This window comes from Eucalyptus grandis, chromosome 1 (assembly GCF_016545825.1).
Source record: "Eucalyptus grandis isolate ANBG69807.140 chromosome 1, ASM1654582v1, whole genome shotgun sequence".
NCBI classification, from domain to species: Eukaryota; Viridiplantae; Streptophyta; class Magnoliopsida; order Myrtales; family Myrtaceae; genus Eucalyptus; species Eucalyptus grandis.
In genome coordinates, this window is record NC_052612.1 from 47,822,095 (window position 1) to 47,845,241 (window position 23,147).

A 23,147-nucleotide genomic window follows, 5' to 3' on the forward strand; every position below is an offset into this window, starting at 1 on the left:
AAGACATGGGCGTACTTACATTCGCTAAGGACGTAATTTTACTTGATCTTAGCCATTAAATTACGTTAGCCACACTCAAATAGAATGGTCAATGGGCTCAAATGCTCTAAAAGGACGTAAAAAATTGCCCCCAAAAGATAATTTCTATGAGAACGGCGTAGAATAATAAGCAAAATGGATTGGGATTTTATTTTAAGTTTGGAGATTGGATCTCTCGTGAATAAGTCGTCGTAAAGAATATGTATCCGCAATGACTACCTTATTTGTTTTTATTAATTGTGCGCGCTCTGCTGTTTATTCCCCGAGTTAATGCACCATCGGGACATGCTTTGTCATTCATCCAAGGTCCGGCCATCAGCCTTGCTTGGTTTGTCCTGAGACAGATATCTCATCGACATGAGACATCGCACTTCAACTTTTGCTCGAGCTGTGCACTTATTTGATAATTTCTCAATTGGTCCCTTTCTTTTTGTAAATCATATTCTGGATGTAGTTATCTACTGCATTTTCTCGCCAATTCATGATCTCCTTTTGGCATTCACGTATGAATATTTTTGTGGCAGAAATCTACGTAGTTGAATGCCAAATTAGAAACAATAAATAAAATATAATATAAAATTCAAAAAATTCAAAAACTTCAAAATTTATTCGCGTCATTACGGTAAAAAAATACCCAGGGTAGGAAGGTAGGCACCCAATGAATTGTCTCATCAGCCATTTCATTAAAATTAGTTAGAATGTTTATATTGGCAAATTATTAAAATGTTTATGACTAAATTGGCACAATTAATATATTTAAAAGATTAAATTAGCTATCATACAATAAATTTAGGACTTTTTGACAATTTTTTCCAGTTGTAATCCCAAAGCGCTTATTATTTGATTGATTGTTCCATATTAAAGAAAAAGGGATGTTGTGCATCTTTGTTAGTTCAATTGGTATTAAAAATTAATATATATATATATATATATATATATATAAAGAGTACTTTCTAACGTTTATTTATTTATTTATTTATTTATTGAGTTCCAACTAAAATAGTGTAACTCACCATTTCCAATTCAATGACCATCTAGTAATGGGTTAACAACTTTCAGTTGCGAGATATACATGCACTTATTTGACTTCTTCTTTTTTTAATTTCCCAACATTTTTTATTGTTTACATATTTTTATCTGCATTTCTTAGCAACGCCTTTATATTTTCAACATTTTAGAATTTACCAACCTTAATTAAAGGGACTTACCAATTATTCTCTTCATCAGGTAGCTTTAGAGCATATTTGTTTTATGTTTCAACAAAAACCAAAACAATTTTTATTTTCCCCCCAAATTTCAATAAATTATGAAAAAATTATATTTTGATTTTAGCGTCAAAACTTGTATATATTGAAATTTTTTGGTGTTATAGGGTAAGAAAAGCCAAAATATGTCGTTGCAAAATTTGAATTAAGCAAATGGCATAAAAAAAAAAAAAAAAAAAAAACCAATCCAGTCACACCCTTAGTTTACTAACTATAATTTGAATTACTTATCAAGTTTAATTTTCTTTCAACTACCAACTTTCCTTATCTTAGATCAACTTTTGTATGCGTCTCTCAATTATGCTATTAATTTACCCCTTTAGTTAAGTTTACTAACTTAAATTCATGCTATTTATTGATAAATTCATCAACTAATTCTAATTTCAATCCTCATATGAGTCAATTGCATTCTTATTTTTTTTTTTTTTTAAAGTTATCTACTTTTCTTTTGGGTTACTTGGTAGAAAAAAGATGATAAGTTACCAAATAAATGTTAGTAATTTTATAAAACCATTGGTAAATTTAAGATGTCAGTAAAATTTCATAAAAATCGGTATATATAAAAATATTTTTTTAACTGAGATGAAAGAAGTATGAAAAAAAACAAATAGCGGTTGTGATTAACTTTCTAAAAGGGTTACTAATGCAAAAATTAGTTGATAACGTAATGTTGAAAAGGGTTGGCAAGGCTAATAAAGTGGCATACATAAACAAGTTGGTCAATTTAAAAAGAAAAACAAATATAAGTTAGTAATCTATTCAAATAAGAGTAGTCTAAAAGGCGAAGTTATTTAATCGGAGAAAAGTTGGAAAGATACACGCAAAAGTGAGAAAATATTGAGCACCTTACTTACCAAGTCAACAATAAATCACTCCATTCATTGATGGATACGTGTTTAATGAGCTCACATTTCAAATTTTCAAAAATCCCTTTCTTACTCACCGTCTATCCTCCATCAACACCCCCACACCTTATCTCTCCTCCTCCCTCTCTTCTCCATCTTTCGTCTCATCACTCTTTCCTTCTCCATAACAAGACAAAAGAGGCAAGTTTATGATGCAACACTATTGGCATTTGTCACTTTCTCCCTCACTAAACTCAACACAGCACCAAAAATGGTGGTTTCTCCGAGGGCTCGGATGCTCTTGGCTAATGGTATGGCTGTGTCAACCGCCATACTCCCAGGACTCTAGCTCGAAGCCCTCCATCCTATCGATCTCTAAGTTCCTTAGAAGGTTCAAATCTCTCCCGTGTGTTGAGCCTCCGTACATCTACCCTCATCATCATCACCATAGCTACTCTAGGGAAAAAAAAAAAAAACATAACGACAAATAAAGAACTCACTATTTTGGCCAAAAGCAAATCCAAATTGTCTCGATTTCTAAAGATGTGAGTGGGAAGAAGGATGGAGAAGAGAGTAGAAAGACAAGGTGGGGGGAAAGTGGGTCCCCCAAATACTTGTCCTTTAGTAAATTGAGTAATTTATTATTAATTTAACAAGTAAAAGGTCTACCTGATATTTTCTCCACAAAAAAATGGTATTTTGTATGGTAATCAATAAATGTAGACGTTCAGAAGTTCAAACAAAACTAACAAATTAAAAAATCAAACAACATTAGTAAGTAATTCAAGAAAATTGAATAATTAAAAATTACTCCATTTAGATGACCAAAATAAGATTCGCAGTCTCTCGCTCATGGGATGAACCTCTTTGTCCTAATCTTCATTGTGATAAAGAAATTAAAAAAATTATTGGATATTTGACCATTTCTCCCAAGCTTAGATTTGATGAACTAAAAATTACCACCACCCAGCTAATTCTATTTATAACCAGTTTCATGCATGGCCCGTTGAAGAAAATATATTCTTGGAGCAAATAAACATCCCTAATTAATTTATTTGTGCAAGCAAAATTACTTGTCAGCTGTCTACAAACAAGATCTGGCTGGCTATCGCCCCTCAGTCAGAGGGCGATTATTTACTATTTACATTGGGCATCAAACACAGCCCTGTCCTCTACCCTAATGTTGCCTAGAGCCGAAGACATACTGACGTTTTGCTCTACTCAAAGAGCTTAGTTCATCACCGGCCGGTTCATGCTCCAGGCATCGAGAGTCTCGATCGTGATCGTCTGGAGTCCCGTTGTTGAAGGTGAAGAGACGGGCATTGCCGAGCAACGCAAGTGTCGGTACACCCTAGATGTGATGCATGTCTTGCCTCCGGCCCCGAAGCTCTCCACCACGGAATGATCGATCTGGACATTACAATTTCGTTTACAAATTGAATGGATGCGCGTCCGCAAATTCCGCCCAATTTTGGCGATTTCGCTACCGACCCTCCAACTGGGATGAGAAATGAGTTAAGGATTGAGGATGGACCATCACTTACCAGACTCCTGAGAGAAATCTTCCCATCGCTCAGATCCACGTCCACGAAACCAGCAAAAAAAGATGGTTTATAGATTCCTGATTTGAGAGACGAGCTGCATTTACCCCAAAAAAAAGGAATTAAAGACGTAATAATAATTCTAGTCCATCAAGAAACTTATTATGAACAAGAAAGATCGCATGATATAAAATCAAATATGACAGACCTCCTTGCATCAGAGCACATGAGCACTTTGTGCTTGTTTTGGTCATCGGCTTTGAAGATCCTGAAGAAGACGGGGTGAACTCTTCCAGGTGCTCAGAAGCCAGCGTCAAGAGCCTGAAAGGCCCAACATTGCCTGGAACTCCCCGACCCCTTCAAGCCGCAGAGGTCTTGCGCGTTCAGCCAGCTCGAATCGAATTGCTCGGCCCCGTCCAGGCTCGAGAACGAGAACACCACGTCCACATCAGCCTGCCAACGTTGACAATGACAATATAAACTTGTAGGAGCTTTCTTCACTGAAGCATGTGTCATCATGTAGAAATCTTCAAAATCCTAATTTGTCCTAAGTAAACCACTCAACGTAGGAAACAAACGCTAACACTCATTCAGCTATGGATCATCAATCAAATTTTGGTGCACTGGACTAAAGATCATAGAGCAAATATGTGAACCTGAGCTGCTGTAATTCCCTTAATCTCGACATGTTCACCATTGTTGAGCTTGACACTGCTCATGTGAACATTTTGTCCCCGCAGAGTTTCTAGCTCTTCAACAGGCCATTGCAACAGTTGTTTTCCATAGCTGCCAAGCCATATTTTCCTTGAATCGTCTGCATCAAAGCCATAGGAATGTAGCAACGTTTTGTTCCATTCCACTTACAAAGAACTCGACTAACTAAAATGAAAGCATGTCTAGAAAATGAGAACATGTTATAAGCAACCGTCCATCGTCACAGATCACGAAACCAGCTGCAGTGAGAAGGCTCATTGCTACCATCGTGTTATGTCATTTGTTTTATGCAGTGGAATCCCTACTACTAAAAAACAAAATGTTGAACCCAGGATCAACTGATGATGAGGGTGCAATAATCATAAGAAAAATGATAATAAGCTGATTCGCAAAACATATAAATCAATTAGGTCTTTGTATTTTTTTTTAACTAAACAATTTTTGAGAAATGATAATCAAGAAAATGAATAAATTGCGCCAAAGAAGACAGGGTAAGTCTCTTTAATCACACGAATCCCAGCCCATCCCTTTTGGACATCAGATTGGCCGGCGTCGGACTCATTGGCCCAACCCCACAAGAGCCTCCGGTTCTTAACCGGTCAAAGAATGTCTTGGAAGCGTAGAAGTTGCCGTAATCGTACCTCAAGCCGCTCCACCCATCGGCCGAGGTGTTATCCGGCATGTACCTGTCCTTGTCAGGGTGATAAGTCCCGATCGTGTAATACTCATACCGTGTTAGATCGAGGCTGACCTTCAAGACATGCTTCACACCTTGCCGAGTGCCGACGTGTCAGCCGTTGGCATTGTTCTTTGAAACGGGGGAAGAAGTCAGGGCACTCCACATGCCGGTCTTCGACGCCGAGTGCAGCGGGTGCTTTGCCTTGGTCCAGTGGATGAAATCCCTGCTCCTGCATAACAAATTCACATCTTCGTGTTATAACCATGTCACTGTTAAATGATAAGCCTAACCTAGTCCTAACGCCCTCTATAATTGTACAATTGAATAATGAATTGCCTGATGCCGAGAAGTTTTAACATATTTTAAACATCAAATCTGACCTAACATATGAAAAACAAAAACGTGTTTAGTGTCCATAATATATACATGGATAGATTCCGATCCTTCTAGAACACTAGGGGAGCATACAATTAAAACGATATATGATCACCCTATTAAGCGATTCAATGATAGATTCCGATCATATTAGAACGCGAGGGGAGCATACAATTAAAATGATATACTCCACGTAGTGTAAATAGGTCGCGTCACTAATTATTCACCATACCTATACAAATATGCCATCCCCCGATGCTTCCTTCTGCTGCCAACAAGGATCTTCCAGTGCCCATCCTCGAACCACGCGGTGGTCGGGTCGAAATGAGCGCTGGCGTTGACTCAGGCCCAGGGTCGACGATGGGGTTGTTGTCGGGCTTGGTCCACTCGCGGAGGTAGGGGTCGGAGGCATTGGCAGGGACAGCGTAGTTCTGGACCTGGTGATTCTGGTGTCGATGCCGGTGTAGAGAATGATGGGCGATTGCCCGGAAGGACAGTGGCGGACCCGGACCAGCACCCATTTATGTCGAAGGGCTTGGTGGGGTAGATGGCCGGAGGGAGGGCTCGCCAGTTGACCAGGTCCTTGGACACCAAAGTGAGCCCACACTATGTTGCCCCACACCGCCCCTTTGGGGTTGTATTGGTAGAAGAGATGGTACCATCCCTTGTAGTGCATGGGTCCTGCTCAATTCAACCATTTGATTTCACTCACATAGAGAAAAATTTTATGATTAATGTAATGTGGAATGGTTACAAAACTTAATTAGGTTAAAATTAGAAAGAAAGGAAAAAATGGGATGTTCACAAATTTGATATACTCAACAACATGATGGATTTAAGTTGACAATTGAATAAAAGAACTTTTCCATGTCTTGTAAGAATATAACAAATCAAATTGTACATTAAATTTAAGGACGAATCTCAGTATATAGTAAGCAATGCCAATACAAATAGACATATGTAAGAAAAGTCGGGTGCGGAAATTACCATTTGGATCTGCCGGATCATTATAGTTGAGGTGGAGATTTGGAGTGCCAAACAAAAGAGGAGAACAAACAAACAAAAAAAGTAAGTAGCGTTTAGTTAGAGCAAGTATCGCATGACTATAAATTCAAATCGAAAACCTTGGAGCATAGGTCATAGCATCAGGTAAATTAAATTGGAGAGTGGGGTTTTCATCAACGACTCCTTTTTCACAGTAACAACAGGCATGCGGAATTATTTCCTAAATTCATCCTTATTAATTACTTCCGTGCTAGGACTAACAGAGACCACAAGATGCAGGCGGCACTCTGCATCCTTGTCGCACCAGCTTATCTTCGAAGGCGACCCCAACATTTCATTGCGGCCAACTTGTGATCGTGAACTTTCCGAAGATGGGGACCAACTGACGTTGTATCGTCCTTATGTCGACCACATCCACTTCTGATTAGCAAAACATCAATCTCATGATGGTTCTCTTCGAAAATTTCCAGATATTTATGAACCGAAGCTAAGGCACGAAGGATAATGCTAAGCCAGGCACAAAAGAAATTTTTAGTGATTTTTTTTTCATAAAAATAATATTGTTTTTTTCCCTTCATCCATGCAGCATTTCAAAGATTTAAGCTAAAGGTAATATATCTACAGTGGCATTTTTCTCCCGATATTTTTCTTCAATCGCTATTTTCTGGTCACTTCCCACATCAATTCATCATTCCCCTTCGATTTATTTTTGGGCTCTCCCAAAGTCTGAGGGACATTACATACTCCAAGAAAAGAAGCAACAAAGAAGAGAGTGAAGAAAGATTAAGAAAAACCCTTTAAACTGTCAAAGCGATCCGTTCGCTTGAGAACTCAACAATAATCAAAACCCTTTAACAGTCTATGGAGTCTAATGCCAATGCAGGAGCCGTTTAGGTGCGAAAGCAGGACTTTTGCAGGCAAAACGAAACGTGCAAAACAATCTTAATTTGTCCTATTGATCGGAAGTAATCCAAATATAACAAAAAGCAAAAGCCAACGGAAAGAAACAAAAGACATATGGTGTGACGGCCGCTGCAGCCCGATTGATGATCCACACCTCCATTGACCAATCATGATTCTCGTGTTCCTCGTGAAGGTACCAATTGGGTCAAGAAAACAGCAGTAGCAATTGCAACAGGAGCTGTGCACGGTGTACCGGACAAACCATGATTTAGAAATGATGCGATTTTCATGATTCATCATCCTTAGGGTGACTATCGCATTAATCCACGGCCCAACTTGATCTATTACTATCTCTCATTGTCATGTCTCTACCATAATTTCTGAGTTAGAAAGTAAAACCAGGATGGGAGATCGATGGGAAAGAGCTGTTTCGTGGTCTCAGCTCTCTACAATAAGCATTTCACCACCAAGTTCTTGTCATCATTATGATGGCAAAGCTGCGTCTCCATTGAAAGTGGCCTCCTACTTAAGCCATCATCTACTATTTGATGTCTTATAAAATTGATTTCTTTGACTAAGTATGGCAAAAAAGGCAGATGGGAACATAAAGGACACCTTAGTAGCTTTCCCTCCTTCTAGATGGTTGAAGATAAGGGCGCCTTTTGATTTTTCTAGTCCACACATTCACCGCTTCGATCCCAGCCCACCTCCCACTGGCTCTTACTCCCAATACCCGGAAGATGAATAACCCTTTTTATGGCAAAAACGAATAAAATTTGAAGAAGAATGACTTGTTAAATACACAAAAGAAAAACTCATGCAGAAAACCGCTAGTCAGATCTCTACAAGGGATGACTTCGTCGAATATAATGTAGTTCCATGCACCCTGACCTACATTGTACGATAATGTGTTAGGGAAGGCTTTTAAAGACGAAGGTTTTCCGGAAGACAAGGAGAGTCAAAGGCTCTCAACCTAAACAATCAGCATCCAAAAGGACGAACAACACCGAACAGATGAAACACACGAAAAGAACATAAAGAAGAACAAAAGTAATGTCCTGTTCAGAGGAAGAGCTCGACAATATGCGAGAAGTCATACCGTTGATCCAGTGTTTAGGAGGCTGAAAGTGGTAGCCGGTCCGATGGGCATACTTCACGGAGACGGCCGGGAGGACTGGTACTCAGGATAAACCTTGTGGCGCGCCTCGACGGCGCAGTTCTCGTCGCCGAAATCGAAAGCTACGATCACGAGGAGAAGATAAAAGACCAGTGCAGGAGATTTTCGGAGAAACCGTGAAACGTCCATCGCGAAAGAAAGAGGCTCAAAAGGGAAGAGCGTGAAAGAGAAGTTATTACGGATGAGGTTGATTTTAAATGAAGGGTTGCTCGCTTATTTATAGGGAGGGAGGGAGGGAGGGACAGAGAAGAGAAAGAAAGTGTCGTTTAGATAAATAAGGAGGTTCTTTTGGATTATCCTCGCACTTATTTAGGTAGAGTTTTGTTTTTATCTTCGAGGGCTAACGACATCCTTAATTACTTTTGAATATTCCATAACCCCAGAATGGTTTTTTTTTTTTAGTCAATCTAATTCATAAGCTTTTAATAATGCCACTCGATGTAGCCCTATATTTGAAACTCCTAACACTTTCAACCGACGTGGCCATTTTGTTAACTTAATTTTAGGTTTTGCCATTTTACCGTTCACGTGGCATCCACGTCATATGTATGCACCGTTCTTTTGGCCCAAAAAGAAGGCCACAAAAAGAAGAAGAGATGGGAAAAAAATCTATGGATTTAGGAAATTAATATGGCAATTCAAATCATTATATTAGCTCAGTGAACAACGACATGACATTTCACGTCGGGCAAATACAAGTTATGTGGCAATATACTCCATGAACTACTTATATTGACCGGATTTTTTTTAAAAAAATTTTAGGAATCAAATTAAATAAACAAAAAGTTCAAGAGATTGCCTTGATTTAAACATTCCATGAGATGGTAGGCCTTAGATTTAGTTAAATCTTATATGCACCCTAAACTGAGAGAGGATTCCAAATTCTTCTTTTCAGTCTATTTATGGTTAAAATAAATCTATTAGTAGAAGCAACGTCGATCTTATTACACGGGCATAGGTTCGATTCCTTAAATCATTTATTTAGTGCAATCCCTCAGTCGGTATGCAGAAAATTCTCTTCAATCATAATTATAACTAATTTGCTTTTTTGACATCATAATCCTAATAAATGTTTTCCTTTGTACTCTTTTTGATGTATATGAAAATACAAAGATGAGTGGGTTGTTTGAATGGATACAATTTGTCGTAATTAAGATATTGTGGGAACATATTATTATGCCGACATCGATAATGGCGCAACTTAATTGGTTGCAATCTATGGTTACCAAGGACTTATCTGATCTATCATAATCTCCTATTTGACCGGAATTAGCTTGAGGATTTGCTTAATTTCCTTGATATAAAGTGTTGAGTGATTATCAGCTCAAAGCGTGATTAGCCTAATAGACTTCACGCCTGCTTAAGGGTAATGAGTTCAAAACCCAAGAGCGAGATAGAATTTCGCGATGAGAGATATAGTAGGTGAAGAATTTCCTTGGATAATTACTTAATTACTTAATTAAACCTCGTGAAGTCGGAATAAATGATAAATTATTAGCTATAAAACAAAAATGAGCAGTATATTACTAGGGAAAATTGTCCAATTAGTTATAAATTTATTGTACAAATGTCGATTTAGCCTTAGTTTTTCAATTTGGCCAACTTAGTTCTAAACATTTGCGTGAAATTCTATTTTAGTCTTTCCAACAAATTATTGTAGGAAATATCTGACATGGCGGTGTGTCGGCCCGTGATGATTGGACCGACATATCAACAATTTTTGTGGGAATTAACTAGAATAACTATATCAAAATTTCACGCAAAATTTTAAAATTAAATTGTGAAATTGAAAAAGTTTATAATTGAATTGGCATATGTATGACAAGTTTGGAACTCAATGAGCAATTTTCACTGAAAAAGTGAGAGAGGATAAAACAATTTGACTCTGTGTATAGCCAAAATACTGAAATAACATATCAGTTTTGAAATTGGGGGAAAAACAAACCGATGGAAGAAAAATATGGTAAACAAAATTAGGTTAACCACGCCTTGGTTAACCCTAGGTTAATTACCCTTTTGGACCTTTGCTTATACCGACTATCTTCTCCAATTTTTTCGTTCTTTTTCTTTCTTGGTCAATCCACTGAAGTTGATGAGTTGATTTAGGCACGTCCCCTTGCGGACCTTGCTTACACGGAACTGCCGATTATTTCTACATTCGTATCAGTAAAGAGTATCCATAACCTAGAGATTCGAAGTACTCAATTGCCACCGGTTTGTCGGGTTCATCATTTTTCCAGCACGAAGCACACGTAGGTCGGCCTCGTTCCCGCTTTGAGGTTTCTGCCTTCGTTCACATGACACTGACATCTCGACGTCGACGCTTTGAGCAGTATCGGGCGAGGTCGTCAAGTGCCTGAAAGCTACCTTAGTAAAGTTTTCTTTGTGCCTTTGACAGGGTTTTATGTCGGCGTGGAAAAATTGTTTTCAGCGTGTTGTACGTGGACACCTTACTGATGCCTTGATCGAAACTCTGGTCCGGATTCGAGACCACGAATGCAACTCGAGGAAGTATTCGATGGTGACCATTTGAAGATAGTTGTCCGACTTAAAATAAACTGCATAAACTCTTCTCTACTCGATGTCGTAACGACTCTAGGAATCATCTCTACTGGAATCCATTAAAGCTCGATGGCCAGCCCGATAGTGGTGGCGACAACAAACGGCCCCAAGCTAATTCTAAATCGCAACTGGATAGAATTTTGATTAGAGATTCGGCTCGGGTTCGCTTGCCAAAATTCTATAAGGATTGGAGCGCGCATGAAAAACATTCCCAAAATTGGAGATAGCGATGCTCGATTGAAAAAAAAAAAAAGATGCTACAAATTTAAGGACCCGGGTTATAACCTCGAGCGTCATATCGAAAAAGAAATCTAAGTCGAGCGTGACACTTTCTTTTGAAGCATATGCTTGATGAGCTTTGAATGTTACATGCAGATTTTGGTTGTCTGGATCCGGTACGCATGAATGGAAGAAGGTAGGGAAGAGAGGGTGGGTCGAGGGCACTGCTTTTCGGGAAGCATATTCATCCTTTCTAGAGAGAATTGTGCTTATGTTGGGAAAAAAAAAAAAAACTACGTATAAGAGGAAAAATATGCAATACCGTTTTGTTGTAATCAGAAAATAATAATTCGGAGAGAAACATTAACAAATTCAATAACGACCAAGCCAATATATAATTTTTACAAATAAAGATGTTGAATTACAAAGCAAATACAGACTTACTTGATTGCAATAAAATTATGATCACTAGGTATTCGATCGGCATTCTCTAAGTTGATAATAAACTTGCATATCGATAGTCAATCGACAACTTGCCTTTGAATCGATAACTTCTTCATATAATCGGCAACTTCAATACAAGAGTTGAGGTATGGCCAATCAAATCGCTTTAATCGACAATTCAACAAAAGAGGTGAGATATGACTAACTGCATCTCTATGAGATGATTAGTTTCCACCAACGATGCTAAACAGCTTCACGAACTATACTTCCCAAAACACAACACGAAACCATTTGTATTAGTACCATACGAACATGACTCTATCAAATACTTCTTGGAACTAACACACTTAGAGTATTATTTTTGTAATGAAAACTCCAGCAAAACTCAAGGAGTGCTTCAAGGAGTTCATGATTTTCTAATTTTGACCTGAGGAGATATGTCTATTTATAAACGAGGGAAATAGTTGCAAAAGACTTAAAGGACAAAATCTCAAGAGTCATGGTGGTTATGCTCAAATTAGTTGAATCATTAACCTTCAATATTAAATTCAAAATTTGCAGTAGAACAAAGAGTCAAGAATCATGTCGATTATTCTCACATCAGTTGAATTATTAACCCACAAGATTAAATTTAGGAACTGAAACAAAAAGTCACGTAAAATGAAGGACACCTCACCAACGTTGAGCTATAGAAAACCGTAATATAACAATAATTACAACAGCTTAGACACCGTCCAATTCATTTGTCAAGACAAAGGAAAGAACATGAGGGTGTGGATTTCATTGGAAAGCGCGAAGTTATCAGATCAGGTGCTTCGCTCGCTTCCACTTTCATGGGAAACGTCACCCACGCTCCATGCAAGCTCAATCCCCAAGCCCAATCCCTAGAAGGTCTTGACAGGTTAAAGTGCCGCGGCAGACCATAAGCAACACGACCCACCTCTTCTCTGGTCTTCGCCTTCTAAGTTTTGCTTGGAGACTTAGCACTTGGCTGACCATCTAATCTGTTTTTAGGACATCAGCTTGTCTTTAGGGCAAATTCTTACATCGATCCGGGTCCATACGAATCACCAACAAGATCGACCTCTTGTCTGGTCTTCGCCTGCTAATTTTGCTTGGAGAGTTGGCACTTGGGAGACCATCCAATGTGCTTTAGGACATCAGGCTGTCTAGGAAAAGTTCTTACATCGACCCAGGGTCCATATAGATTGGCTTCTTCTTTTTCTCGCCACTGATTACGTGGGCCTCGCACGATCAAACGAAGTTGATTGTTTGGTGTCAATGGGCATCTATACAAATTTGATTGCCTGGCCTATACACTCCAGCTATTCCCGTGATTTAATTTCTAATGGCAATGTCTGGCCATTTTGTCTATTGAAAGTACTGGTAATGGACTTTGAGGGGTGGGGCAAAATTTTCATGTTTCTAACCCAAGACATATCATTTCAACTTTTCATATTTGGCAATTAGGAAAAGCCATGGCTTAAAAGTGAGATATTATGCAGTGTTTTTGTGGGGTAAGGCAAAGACTTTAGAGGACTTGTACAAATGAACAGAGCAGAAAATGCACGCCGACCACTGAGACTGCTGGTGATAGGGAGTCCACTACCCCTTCTTGTCTGCCACTATTCTCGTGGATCACTAGAGCAACACCCCAAAAAAAAAAAAAAAAAAAAACAAACAAACAAATAAACTGAAAGCCCTTTGGATTGACACTGATAGAATCTACTGTAATTTCCAATGTATTGATTTCCTAGTTGGTATTCTAAAAATTGAAACTTTGACCCAGTTAACAGTAGGAAGCCAAGTTAATTTCACCCGTTTTTTCTATGGGAGATTGTAGTGGAGTTTATATCGTTTTAACTGACTCTGAAATTCTAGTTCTTGCTATTTGAACTGGTAATGGAGATGTTATGAGGCTTTAGAACATAGAACTGAAAGTTCCATGCAGTGCCTCTCTATACTGCAAGACTGGGGCTTGTTTGCAGTGCACATGTGTTTTTCCACCCCAAACTTTCGCGCAAGGCAATAATCGTCAGATCAATGAGAATGATTGTCGACTACCGCATGGAGATGGATTCTCACCCATCAGATTAGGAAAATTCATGTCGACAATTGGATCATCGTCGACAACTCTGCCCGACGAAGTTGCTATCTTTCAGGTACAAGTGACCATTTGGGAGAATTAAGCCACACAACATGAATGGAGACTACTATTTCATTATCCATTTCAGTGCCGTCATTTCGTGATCTTGCTTCTTCTTTTTTTCTTTGGGTTTGTCCTAATCAAATTGTGCATTTGTTTGTGAAAACAAATGATTTAAACAATATTTTCTCAAAAATAATCGATTGAATCACTTTAAAAAATGAATTAACGGAAAATATTTTTATTATACACGAAATTATTTAAATATAAATTATTGTCCATAATGAAAATATTTTTATTAATTAATTATTTCAAACAATACAAGACATTTTTTTTTTCTCTCTCTTATTATGCCTCTTTGCAGAGTTTTCTGTTTTTGTGAGCGTGGATGAAATCCGACGCCTCACCCCACCCCACCCAACTCCCTTACCATTGGCCGCATGCCTAGTGAGTCTCGCCTGGCTTGTCGCTGTCTAGAAAATTAGTGAAGAGAATTATGTCAGCTTCAGCTAGATTAAGGACCGATACAATCGCTGGAAGAATTTTGGCGAAACTGTCCTTTTGGTCCCCGGGCCAAACATGATCTCTGATGGGACGGAACAGGTGCACATAAAAAATCTAAACCCGAAAAATCCAAATCATACCGCCCCGCCTGAAATGGCCAAGGCAGTCCTTAGGTCTATTTCAATTCTTGTTTCGGGGTAGGCTGAGTTTTTGGTAGGAGTGTGCGATGGAAACCGCCCGAACCGGGACCGGACTGGCCGGTTTGGGCGATTCCCACGGTCGGCAGTCCGGTTCCCAGTTCTAATCTTGGAGCCGTGGTAGGTTGGTCGGTTCAGATTCGAGGTGAGGCAGAAAACTGGTGAGACCAGGGCAAAATTTTTTATATATAATTTATATTCATATAATATATAAACACATATAATATATGAATATTATATATGAAACTTATTGCAATCGGAATTGATTTAGGTAACAACCTCTTATGTGGCCAAGAGATCACCAAAACTCTTATTGTTACTCTTTATTTATAGAAAAAACTCTCCTCATGCTCACACTCTCTCTCTTGCTCCCTCACTTGCAAAAACAAGGACTTCAAGCCTTAAAAAGTCTCATATCGACTAAACATTCAAAAGTATACAAGAGAGATTGTCTATAAAACCTAAGCCAAGCACAACCTTTAATCACGTTATTCATGGGTTTTATGCTTAAAATTAAGCATGAAACACATAAACTATGATTGATATTCACACAAGTGAAGTTTGAATATTTTGCACTTGGAAACATGTGTGAGTAGTTTTATTAGATAAGTCTCATATCAACTAAACATTCAAAGTATACAAGAGAGATTGTCTATAAAACCTAAGCCAAGCACAACATTTAATCACGTTATTCATGGGTTTTATGCTTAAAATTAAGCATGAAACACATAAACTATGATTGATATTCACACAAGTGAAGTTTGAATATTTTGCACATGGAAACATGTGTGAGTAGTTTTATTAGATTGCTCGGAACCGATTTGATTGATTGGTTTAGAGCATGATTATTCTTTAGTGAAAAAGAAAGTCAATTCTTTTGGACCGGTCGGTTCTCGGTCCTAAGACCAACGGTCCGGCCCACGGTTCCCAAAATTGGGACCCGATTCTCTGGTCCCGGTTCCCAGTTCCACCTTGAGCGGACGAGCCGGAAACCCGATCACCTAGTTTTTGGGCTTCACATGATGAAGCTCGCGATGGTGTAAAACTGCCCGGAATTTTAATATTTCTAATAAATACGACAAGTCATGGATATTTTCAGTTCCTGGGGTAAAGCATTTAATTCTTCAATTGCACCCGGAATTTATTTTAAGGACCAAACATCAAATGCACCAAAGAAAAGTGGTAATCAGAAGTTATATTTTGTGTGCAGATCCAAAATGGAAATTATAAACTATCAAATAACTTAGTGTTGATTGCTTGACTCGCACATGAGAGTTTGGATTGATATTGAGTACTACGATATTAGAACATTAAAGAAAAAATCGGGCTTTAGCCCTCACCGACTCGGTTCGGTCTAGGCCTTTCTTATCTTTCAGGCCAGGCTGAAAATATCTCTAATCCCGGCCCGGTCTGTTTGCTCCCTATATTCTCTGAGCATAATGCAGAAATCAAACTATAAAATGCTGCCCTTCGAGGCTGCACCAAAGCTTGCAGCAGAAGAGGCTAGAGAGAGTCAAAAAAGGAGCAACTCCCGCATTTAGATTCGAGAAGTCTGGGACAGTGACGGTAACCTCATCAGCACAAGAAAGAGTGCTCAGGAAAGCATCGGCTATTAGCCGGCAGTTCTGCATTCATCTTTTGTCTACTGTGAAATTGGCGAAGAAGTAGTTGTAGTGCCGTTCATTCTTCTAGGGGAGGCAGAAAACAATCCGGGAGTTCATATTGAAACTTCACGCTGCTGCTACTCTTTCCTGCAGCAGGATTCTTTGGGTTCTCAGAGACGAGGGCTCATATAGATCCATTGCAGTACAATGCCGGGGAATCTGAGCCAACAATGGTGTGTTCACATCAAGCAGATTGAAAAGGACTCCCCCTGAAATGATGAGGATGCGCTTGCACGCTTTGGTATACAATGGACCTGCTGAAGCATTCTAAATCCATGAGCTTGAGAACAGAATATAAAGGAAGAGTGCATTGAGAATTCTTCACCTAGACTGCAGTTCTTTTGTTAGCTCTAACTCCTTGGACGTATTGCCACTTAAAAATTTCTTTCACGATTCCATTTATGCGTCGACAAAAGGCTGAGTATCCAAGTATTAGGCAGAGACGATTATCAAGCTAAAGTGAAGTTTCTGCTCTCCATTCATGACTTTAAACTACTCTGCATTTAGAGGAAGAAGGAGAGGCTTTTCCTCAAAAAAGTTAGATTCGAATCAACTCATTTTCTATCCCTTTTATTAGAGGATATGACAAAATGGAAGAAGTAGGAGTACTAGTAACTTACCATAGATTCCCTGGAACTGTAATAATATTTCACACAGAGGTGATTATCCAAGTTTCTATTACCAAGGTCACATCACCGGTATTTCCAAACTTAAAAGTGGCAAGTCAGTCAACTGGAGAATATGAGTCCTTCCACGAAGGGAACAACAATTAGTATATACACATTGTGAGCAGAAAATGATAATTGCTACCTGAACATCCCCGAGCTGTTGTTTTTTAAGCTTGACTAGAACTTCTTTCACAAGCGAGCAATCGAGATTCTAGCATCTCTTTGTTAGGAACATCAACATGAGATCAACCTAGCTAGATAACATTTACATCAATGCCATGAGAGCCCATCTGTTTGAATCCTAAACAGTGGCTCCGCATATACATTATAAAAATAAATAAAAAATGACATTAGGGGAGGAAAGCATGGTACCTGAATCCTCACAAGTTTCTAACAGCACTTTGAAATGTCTCTTTTAATTATGCTACAAAATGAATCGAAACACATTCTGGAGAACCAACCAAAGTATTTTGACAACTTCACTTCTATCATGCTCCACAAGCAACGAATTTAAATGCTTTTCAAGGAATTTTTTTCCTCTGATTTCTATTACCTCTCTTTTTCTGGGGATGAAACTGCATCCAAGGAGAAGAAGTCGTAGACGTGCAGAAAGTCAAATGATCAGTTACCAATAATCTCCACAAGAACAAGCACCATCCTCGAAGTGATGAAACCTGTTTGCATCCCGGACTACAATCACCCTCTTAGCAACTGCTGATACAAACTTAATAAATGTGTGGCAGTCTCCACAAACCCTTAGATTTTTGTGATTCTGATACAAGTACCCTCAGGAGTTGCAAGAAGGCCAAATGCAATTGCCAGTTTCTCACTGTGTGTCGATAGAATTCGATCTTAACTTCCTCTTCAACGTCATGCAGTACAAAATCTGTATCAGGGACATAGCCAGCCAACTCTAATTTTTCACACAAGTTCTTCAGGAGCAAGTAAATCTCCTGAGAACGTGGATGGTTAGTATCCCCAACAGCAAACCGATAAACCTTGTCGGCCACTTCAATCCAAGTCCAACCAGGAACTTTTTCAATCTCTGTTTGGTCATGAGGTTCCTAATCTTGGCCACATCTTCCCATCTACCAGCATTTGCATATATGTTTGAGAGCAAAACATAATGCCCTGGATTATTTGATTTCAACTCAAAGCGACTTTGCCGCTCTTTCCGCCAAGTCTATGTTCCTGTGTTTCCTACATGCGCCCAGAAGGGCTCCCACAGACCTTCATCCTTCTCCACCATCATATGGTCTATCAAATTTAGGGCCTCACCAAATCTCCCAGCACGGCCTAAAAGATCAACCATTGAAGTATAATGCTGCACATCAGGTTCTAAACCATAATCATTTTTGCATCAAAGAAAATTCGAAGACCATCCTCAACTAAACCTGCATGACTACATGCATACAGCAACGAAACAAAAGTGATCTTATTCGGCAAAATCCACTACTTGACATCATTGGAAACAGGTCAAGAGCTTTCCTTCCTTGCCCATGATACCCATAAGCCGCAATCATGGCACTCCACGAGATAACATTCTTTTCCTTCATAGTCTCAAAAATTCCCCTTGCAGAACCGAGACAGCCACACTTTGCGTACATGTCAATCATAGCAGTCTCCAATATCACATTGAGAGTTATATTTTTCATGCGTATATAGTTGTGGACTTCTCTAGCCTTATGCAAAGCACCGAACTTGGCACATGCATGAACAACATTTACCATGGCAACCTTATCGGGAATGATTCCTTCTCGTGTCATCCGATCAAATAATTCCAGTGATTCGTTAGCATCACCAGAATCTGCAAGTGCGCCAATCATGACAGTCCACGTCACGAGGTCCTTGTCTGGCATTTCAGCGAACAACTGCCTCGCGTCCTCAATCACCCCACACTTTGCATACATTTCCACCAATGCCGCGCACACGAACCGATCCAAATTCAACCCATTTTCCACGCAACACTTTGAACCACTCGACCCATTTGTAAGTCTGAAGTATCTCTACAAGCCCTTGTTACCATAGGCAATGTGTAGTTGTCGGGTTGAGCTCCCGAACGAATGAGTTCCCTAAAAGTCCCATAACACATGAAAGAGTCGCCAACTTTAGCGAACCCACCAACCATCACACTCCACGAGACAGGGTCTCTCTCTGTCATTACACCAAACAGTGCATATGCATCCCCTAGAGCTCTATGGTAGGAATACATATGGAGGAGCTTGTTCACCACAGACAGGTTATGAAGCATCCCAGTGACGGCGATGAGCGCGTGAACTTGTCTGATCGTGGAAACCCCCTGACAGTTCAGTAGAGACGAAATGCAGAACTTGGGTACGGAAAAGTTCGCATCTTTACATTGTAGATGCGTACGGGGATTCAGCGAAGTTGCTCGATGGTCAGTAGAGTGAGGGAGAGCCTCGGGGCTGGACGAGCCAACGAAGTCGAGCGAAAACGAAGCTTCCCATTGCTCGGTGCAACAAGAAAGCAGCGGCCTTTCCGTCTAATCATCAAATCCAAAACGGGTCCGATCTTCTACTTCAGCTTCGCAGCAAAAGAGACACAGAGCTTAGGAAGTTGATTCAGGCGCCAAAAGGGGACTCCTTTATGTCGGGCTTCTCCTCCTCCCCCGTTTCTTTCCCCACAGTTACTGTCCCCTGATGCGTAGCTCAAATGTTCAGCGGTAAAAAGCGTGATTTCTTGATTTTTCACGTTCGGACCGAGAAGGGAAACGTCGGGAGTACAGCTCCAACGTCAATATCACAAAAATTTTGCACCAGAAAACTCCCACACGCATCCCCTAAGAGTCAAGAAGATGGGATGCTCTTGGACACATGTGAAGGAAAAGGACAAAGAAGTATTACAAATGGAAAGATGCGAATAATTGAATCATCACATTTTTTTCACGCATTGCTTTCGATCATACGTCACATCTCTGTCCGAAAAATACAATTTTCTGGACATAGATATCATAAATTAAAGGATAAGAAAATAGCTTTTTGTACTGCGATTTGCAGAGCTTGCTTGATGCTACTGTGAGTCCGAAACTCATTCCGGGTCTCGCCTGCATTTGCGGTTCTGATATCCAAAGCCCCGGTCGCCGATGTCCGACGAAAGCCCCGACCGCCGCCTCCCCGCCGTCGGAGCCGGTAACCCGACCCGTCAGCGGCACCGAGTACAGCTGGTGCAGGGCCGTCCCCGGCGGCACCGGCATCACCGTCCTCGCCCTCCTACTCGCCAAACCACCCGACCTGTCCCTCCTCCGGAACGCCCTCCACGGCCTTCAGAAGTCCCACCCCATCCTCCGCTCCAGGATCCGCTTCGACCCCGCCGCCAACGCCTTCTCCTTCGTCATCCCCTCGTCGCCGCACCTCGAGATCGCGCCCTTCGATCTCTCGTCCACGTCCCGCATCCTGAACGGCGAAGACGGTGGCGGGGGCGAAGGCGAAGGCGGCGGCGCCGGCGGGGAGGGGACGCCGCCGGGGCGACGCCGCTGCACCGCATCCTCGAGCACGAGATGAACCGAAACGCGTGGCGCGACTCCGGCGGCGGCGGCGACGACGGCGACGGCGCCGGCACCGACGTGTTCCACGCGAGCCTATACCACCTGAGCGAGGACCGGTGGGCGCTGGCGCTCCGGCTCCACACGGGCGCGTGCGACCGGGCGGCGGCGGCGGCGCTGCTCCGGAGGCTGCTGCTGGTGGCGGCGGAGGAGGGGCGAGATGGGGACCGTGAGGAGGAGGCGGCGGACGCTAATCGGGGATCGAGGAGCTGATTCCGAGCGGGAAGGCGAACAAGCCGTTCTGGGCGCGCGGGATGGACCTGCTGGGGTACTCCCTCAACTCGTTCCGGCTCGCCCACCTGGACTTCGTGGACGCGGAGTCGCCGAGGTGTTCCCGGATGATGAGGTTGAAGATGAACAGAGAGGACACCCAGAGGCTGATCGAGGTGAGTTCCGATCGGCTTCCTTTTTTCCCTTTTCCCTTTGTTCATGCACTACGTAGAATCCAGCAGAAACTGGAATTTGGTGTAATTTTCTTAGCACGACAGACGGAATCCATCTGAACTCATTCGAACATCCGCTCGTTATCCCGGATGAGAGGGGCCTAGAATAGTGACCGTTTGGTTTAGGATCATGTCACATTGTCCTTGATCACCTTCCGACCGAACATCAACCGACGGATGGGATCACGCATAAGCTGACCATCTTGAAGGATTAGAATGCTTCGAGTACTTGTTTTTAGGTGTTTGACACGCTTTAAAATGACTGAATTGTGACCATTGGGTTAAGAGAATTTCCGAGTACTTACTACAGGGAAAGGGAGAACTCCCACGATCCCATTGTTCGGGTCCTAGCTGTTAGCATTGATGAAGCCGCTATTAGACCAACAGACAGGATTTGTGTTGTGTATGTAATGCCTCTAGGAGAAGCGGGGGCATTCTCTGTGAGGATTGTCGGGTTGCCCAAACAGTTTGTATCGGATGCGAGATTTGTGTGAGTTCTTGACGGCTATTGCTGGAATAGGAAACGTCTTGCTGTCTGTAGGAGAGTGGATTCTGGTGATGCGCGACGTGTGATTTCATCTGTGGTATGTTTTGCTCATACATACTAAGCTGCAAAGTGCTGCAAAGTACTGCAGGGATGCAAGTCAAGAGAGATCAAACTGTGCGGCGCTTTGGCAGCGGCCGCCCTGATCGCAGCACACACCTCTAAGCAACAACCCACCAATAACCAATGGGAGAAGTATGCTGTCGTCACCCTTGTCGACTGCCGTTCATATCTCAACCCACCTCTTTCTGTTCAACACCCTGGTAAGCCTAATCGGCGTTTTTTCTCAGATGAAATCTTTTAGGTACCTTTTGTCTGTTCAAGGGGAGTGAAAACTACTCGCTTGGTGTTATATGGTCTGCAACCGATTGGCATTTTTAGTTCTCTTTTATGTTCTTTAGGCAAAGATGGAGTCCTGGGCTTGCTCTGTTCATGCTGCATCATGTGAAGCAATTAGAGCAAGCTAATCCCTCCGCATTTTTGTATGTAGCAAGTCGTCGTACTTCATCTCTAACCCGAAAAATTGTTCATGCTCTGTTCGACTTCGATTCAGGGTTCTATCACTCAGCCATCCTCAACACGCACGATATAAGTGGAAGCGAAAAGCTATGGGACCTGGCAAAGAGAACCTATACAGCCTTTGCGAACGCCAAGAACTGGAACAAGCATTTCACCGACATGGGCGACCTCAACTTCCTCATGTGCAAGGCCATCGACAACCCAGGCCTCACCGTGTCTTCGTCCCTCAGAACAGCCTTTGTTTCTGTTTTCGAGGATACCGTTTTCGACGAGTCGAATCCGCTGCATGAGGAGATTGGAGTGAGAGACTACATCGGGTGTGCCTCTGTTCACGGCATCGGCCCGTCCATCGCATTCTTCGACACCATACGGGACGGAGAGCTGGACTGCGCGTGTGCTTACCCATCTCCTCTGCATTCGAGGGAGCAGATGCAGAAGCTGATTGATGATATGAAGAGAATTCTTGCAGACGCTGATTGATTGAAGAGGAATTTCACGCACTCGCACCCAAAACCGGCATGCGAACATCCTTGAAACTCTGGCCTATTCATATTAGGACTCCAATTTGGCAATAGTAACGGCTGATTGAAGATATGCCGTGGAACAATGGGATCGAATTGCAAACCCTAATGCTATGGCATTTGAAGATGTACGTCCCATTTCCATGATCAAGAACATCAATAACACCGTCACGACCTAGAGAAGTGACACGATTCTGATTGATTGCATTGTATTAAGACTTGGTCCCCTTACCCAAAGACTTGTCCAACAAGACTGTTACAACATTTCTCGATACGCTTTATCCATAACCTCTTCAGGAGGCTTCAAAGCATTCCCTCAATTAACAGTACGAGGCGCATAGAACATTGGATTGCAGAATTAGCGTTCAATCGATCAAGTGTCCGACAAAAGATTGAAGAGAAGGGCTAGTATCGTCACGCTGCATCTCCGGTTGAACGAAATGCGTGAGAAAACCCGCAAAGAGAATGCCACCTCCGATCCCACACGCATCGCGTACACAACTAAAATGACCAAGAGCGAGAAAACTCCAATCGGATGAGTTCATTTACTTGGTAACTGAGTTTTCTGGGGTCTGTCCATGGGACAAAACAGAGTTTTGAGCAAACTCATG

General features: G+C 41.3%; 1 protein-coding gene and 2 pseudogenes across 1 annotated transcript; 1 reads left to right on the top strand and 2 right to left on the bottom strand.

The window, feature by feature from the left end:
• Nucleotides 1-3,379: 3,379 nt before the first annotated feature.
• Nucleotides 3,380-8,674, bottom strand: LOC120288469 (annotated as a pseudogene).
• A 7,762-nt stretch (nucleotides 8,675-16,436) lies between these two features.
• LOC120287332 lies at nucleotides 16,437-18,857 on the bottom strand (annotated as a pseudogene).
• A 302-nt stretch (nucleotides 18,858-19,159) lies between these two features.
• LOC104447615 lies at nucleotides 19,160-22,731 on the top strand. Its single transcript, XM_039300106.1, has 5 exons — nucleotides 19,160-19,252; nucleotides 19,965-20,431; nucleotides 20,703-20,895; nucleotides 21,588-21,759; nucleotides 22,050-22,731. Exons 1-5 carry the CDS (start codon nucleotides 19,160-19,162, stop codon nucleotides 22,493-22,495), a joined length of 1,371 nt encoding a protein of 456 aa, XP_039156040.1. The 3' UTR covers nucleotides 22,496-22,731.
• Nucleotides 22,732-23,147: the final 416 nt, after the last annotated feature.